A 5,000-nucleotide genomic window follows, 5' to 3' on the forward strand; every position below is an offset into this window, starting at 1 on the left:
TGTAACTTTTAAACCCACTGAGGAATAGTGACTGGAAGTACACATGTGGAGGTTTAGATTCCTTTTTACATCCTGACTTATAATAATACACCTAGGGCTGGGCAATTAATCGAAAAATAATGTAAACCGATAATTTAGAAACTTTAATCGACTTAATCTTGCTCATGTCAGTTAATGTAGGTGTTCACTGTTGCCATGACAACAAAGGCTGCATATCTTTAAAGGAATTTGAAAACTTGTCTCCAGTGATCATTTTAACCCAAACCATGATCTTTAACCACAGCTTCCTTCCACTTTTCTTTTCTTCCTCCATCCCTCCTTCCTTCTTTCCTTCCATCCTTCCTTTCCTCTGTCCTTCTTTCCTTCCTTACTCCCGTCCTCTTTTCCTTTCTCCCTCCCTCCTACTGTCCTTCTTCCTCCCTCCCTCCCTCCCTCATTTCCTTCCTTCTTCCTCCGTCCTCCCCTCTGTCCTCCTTTCCTTCCTTCCTCTATTCCTTTCTCCCTCCCTCCTACCTTCCTTCCTCCTTTCCTTCCTCCCTCCCTCCAACTTTCCTTCCTTTCCTCTGTCTTTCTTTCCTTCCTACCTTCCTCCCTCCTTTCCTTTCTCCCTCCCTCCAACGTTCCTTCCTTTCCTCTGTACTTCTTTCCTTCCTTCCTCCCTCCTTCTTTTCCTTTCTCCCTCCCTCCTACCTTCCTTCTTCTTCCTTCTTTCCTTCCTTCCTCTTTTCCTTTCTCCCTCCCTCCTACCTTCCTTCTTCTTCCTTCTTTCCTTCCTTCCTCCCTCCCTCCTACCTTCCTTCTTCCTCCTTCCTTCCCTCCCTCCTTTCCTTCCTCCCTCCTTCTCTCTTTCGTTCCTTCCTCTCTCTTTCCTCCATTCCTTCTGTCCTCCCTTCCTCCCTCCCTCCTTCTTTCCTTCCCTCTTTCCTTCCTCTTTTCCTTTCTCCCTCCCTCCTACCTTCCTTCTTCCTCCCTTCCTTCCTCCGTCTTTCCTCCCTTCATTTTAACCCAAACCATGATCTTTACATAGTTCTAATCTAGTAAACTAGACATTAACCACAGCGTCACACCTTAAAACATAATTACTTTCACTCCCTAGAGATACTCATGTGTGGCTCTAGCACTAGGTCCGAACCAGCACTGGCTCCAGCTCGGTGGAAAAGGGGTATTTGTTTTTTGTTTTTTTTTCTTAATGAAAGTTGTGCATCAAGGTGTGTAACCGATGTGGGTGTTTTGTCTAGAGAGAAAAACCTCACAGTCGCTGATAGAGATTGTCTCCGGCTGTCAGCAGGAGTCTCTCAGATTTGCTGACGTTCGTAAAGTGAAGGAAACTCTTATCTTGTCCTCTGGAGTGTAGTTAGGTTGAGATGTAGACCAACAGTATCAACGGTGCAGAAAAACTTTGCTCGCTCATGCAGAAACACACACACACACACACACACACATACACACACACACACACACACTCACACACACACACACACAGGAATACAAACACAGCCAGAAAACAGAGACTTACCCGACCATGTGCACCATAAGGATGATGTAGAACACGATGAAGAGGTTGTGTGTGTACCAGAAGATTTCATAGTTGGATATCCTGCAAAAAAAAAAAAACACACACACACTCAAAATACACACAATGATAACTACACACTTGTTCTTCTATATCAGACAGAGACTGTGTTTTAAAAAAAGAGCAATAATGATCCATAAATAGACGTAACGGAGGAATGAAAGCACGTTAATGTGATATGAAGAAAACAAGCGAGCGAGTGAGAGACAGAAAAAAAAAAAAAAAAAAAAGAGCAAAGACAACAAAAGAAGAAAGCCAGTTCAGAGTTTGTTCAGGACCAGACGTACAGACTCCCAGCAGCTCAGAGCCTGAGTAAGCAGGACATCAGAGGTCAATATTGAAGGGGTCATTACACACAACGACCCCCTCCCACCCCCCACCACCACCACCCACCCCACCCCACAACAAACACTGCAAACAATGAACATCATCAAACTGTCATCTGTTTATAACTTCCTGTCCAGGACCAGAGCAGCTTTATGAGGATGAGGATGAATGTTTTAATGTTTTAATGTTTTAAGTCTTATTAGCTATCGTCATTGCTTTATAATTAAAACACATTTTATTGCTTATAAACTCAAAACAGTACAAAACACAGAAACAACCGCCCCCCCCCCCCCCCCCAACCCACCAGACAGCACTTTATACAGTTAGGCAAGAATAGATACAAAATAGTAAAATTAGCCAAGACAGTGGTAATGACATCATAGTGATAATGAAAAGTAATACAAAATAATAATAATAAAAGTTAAAAATAATAATAATAATAAAAGTTAAAAATAATAATAATAATAAAAGGATAAGAATAAAAAATGTTTTTAAAAAGAAAGATCTGGTATGTTTCCAGTCCGCAGAGTCATTGCTTTATAATGTTTATCTCAGAAAACAGATTGGTGGGATTTAAAGACACATTTTGGATTACAAAACCGACTTTTCATAGTTCAATAGATACTTTATTGATGATTATTCTCAGACAGGAGTGAAAATTATGAGAATTGTGTGAAATTAAGGTAAGCAGAGATTTAAAAAGGTATGTCAGTTATTTTCTCTGTTAATTCATTATTAGGTCTATTTAGCAGTAGAAATTAATTTAATTAATTTGATGTCTTGGATAACTTGCCGAATGGGGGTGGGGGATACAAGGATAGGTTAGGGTTGGAAACTATAGTCCAGTGTTTACTTTTAGGAATTGTACTGATTATTTTGAAAATGGAAAATAAAAATAAACCTTGTTAAAAAAAAAAAAAAAAAGATCTGAAAACAGTAAAAAATGACAAAATGTAATCTAATGTCTAGTTTTGTCCACCAGAATAATGTACGACCGAAGACACGCAGCGAATACTCTATCTTAACGACCAGGACCCAAATCAATTAATCATTACAGTTCTTATTGACAATCTTTAAAGCAAATCTTTGGAAGATTGGAGATCACTGAATCTATTAGTGTTGTAGAAACAGTGAAAGTCACTTAACTTGATTTTCAATTTGCATTTTTAAAGTCTTGTTGATAAAATTAGGATTGAAGGAAATCATTAGGCCTCCTGTTGTCCTCAGGTCAAAGAAGGACAGGGGGAAGGAAGGGAGGAAAGAAGGAAGGAAGGAAGGAGTGTAGGAAGAAAGGAAAGGAATAAGGAGGGAGGGAGGGAGGGAGGGAGGGAGGGAGGAAAAGAGGAAGGAAGTAAGGAGAGAAGGAAAGCAGGAAGGGGGAAAGAAGGAAGGAAGGAAGGAAGTGAGGAAGGAAAGAAGGAAGGAAGCAAGGAAAGAAGTGAGGAAGGAAAGGAGTAAGGAGGGAGGGAGGAAAAGAGGAAGGAAGTATGGAAGGAGGAGGGAGCAAAGAAAGAGGGAAGGAGGGGAAGAATGAAAGAAAAATTAAAGAAAGAGGAAGGGAGGAAAGAAAGAAGGGATGATGAAGGAAGGAAAGGAGGAAGTAAAGAAAGAAGGAAGGAAAGGAGGAAGGAAAGAAAGAAGGAACAGTCAAAAGAGATGGGGTCAATTTGACCCGGGAGGACCCAGGAGGGTTAAATGTATGAGGTTTAAATTCACTACATAGTTGAATATAATACTGGAGAGATCTGTACTCATTTTCTAATTGATTCATAATGTTTTAATAGTCCTGCTATGATTCATCTTAACTCTAGGAGCATGTAATAAGTGATGTTGTTGAAGGGTTGAAATGCTAATACAATGCTAATGCTAATGCTAATACAACTAATGAAGGATGCTAATAACTTCATGTGAGACAGAGTCAGTGGATCATTATGACTCAGTGTGTGGCTGCTCATCCCACCACTCAAACCACCAAGACTCTTATCTAAAGCCTAAAGTGCTCTGGAAATTCCTCTTATCCTCTGTTCAATTACTGAAGAAGACAAGGAGAGAGACACACACACACACACACACACACACACACACAGAGTGGATGACCTACTCTGACCTGAGTAATGACAGAGCTGTGAGTGGAACACTTAAGAGGGGATTTGCTCTCCAATAGACCTCTGTTAGCATGTTAGCATGTTAGCTGTTAGCATGTCGCCTTATCGTCTCCTTATCGGCTCCATCTTTCTTTTTTCTCTCTCTCTCACACACCCACACGAAAAGACACAGACATTTACACAAAGATAGACAGCAGCAGTTTTTTTGGAAAAGAACTTGTAGTCCAAGTATTACTTTTTGGGCAAATGCTCTTCACCTCGCCTCTTGAAAAAAATAACATACATACAAAAAGGGAAGCAAGGCAAAAAATATGGGGATCTTTTACTGTATTTATAAAAAGTTATAAAAAGTCTACCAGAGGATGTAGAAAGTGAATAAAACTGATGTACTGATGTAGTTAACTAAAAAAACTAAACTGAAACTAGTCAATTCCTTCAAAATAAAACCAAACTAAAAACTAGTCAATTCCTTCAAAATAAAACTAAACTAAAAACTAATCAATTCCTTCAAAATAAAACTAAACTAAAACTAGTCAATTCCTTCAAAATAAAACTAAACTAAAACTAGTCAATTCCTTCAAAATAAAACTAAACTAAAACTAGTCAATTCCTTCAAAATAAAACTAAACTAAAACTAGTCAATTCCTTAAAATAAAACTAAACTAAAACTAGTCAATTTCTTCAAAATAAAACTAAACTGAAACTAGTCCATTCCTTCAAAATAAAACTAAACTGAATTCCTTCAAAAAAAAAACTAAACTTAAAAACTAGTCAATTCCTTCAAAATAAAACCAAACTAAAACTAGTCAATTCCTTCAAAATAAAACCAAACTAAAACTAGTTAATTCCTTCAAAATAAAACTAAACTAAAACTAGCCAATTCCTTCAAAATAAAACTAAACTAAAACTAGTCAATTCCTTCAAAATAAACCAAACTAAAAACTAGTCGATTCCTTCAAAATAAAACCAAACTAAAAACTAGTCAATTCCTTCAA

At 38.2% G+C, this 5,000-nt stretch overlaps 1 protein-coding gene across 1 annotated transcript in view; it reads right to left on the reverse strand.

Moving 5' to 3' along the window:
- LOC128360957 (NADPH oxidase 4) overlaps positions 1-5,000 on the reverse strand; it is a 38,280-nt gene that overhangs the window by 16,705 nt on the left and 16,575 nt on the right. Inside the window, exon 8 of the mRNA XM_053321523.1 lies at positions 1,517-1,597. Coding sequence (XP_053177498.1) covers positions 1,517-1,597 — 81 coding nt within the window. The remainder of the gene's footprint in view (positions 1-1,516; positions 1,598-5,000) is intronic.

The sequence above is a fragment of the Scomber japonicus genome, chromosome 6, assembly GCF_027409825.1.
Source record: "Scomber japonicus isolate fScoJap1 chromosome 6, fScoJap1.pri, whole genome shotgun sequence".
In the NCBI taxonomy this organism is placed as follows: domain Eukaryota; kingdom Metazoa; phylum Chordata; class Actinopteri; order Scombriformes; family Scombridae; genus Scomber; species Scomber japonicus.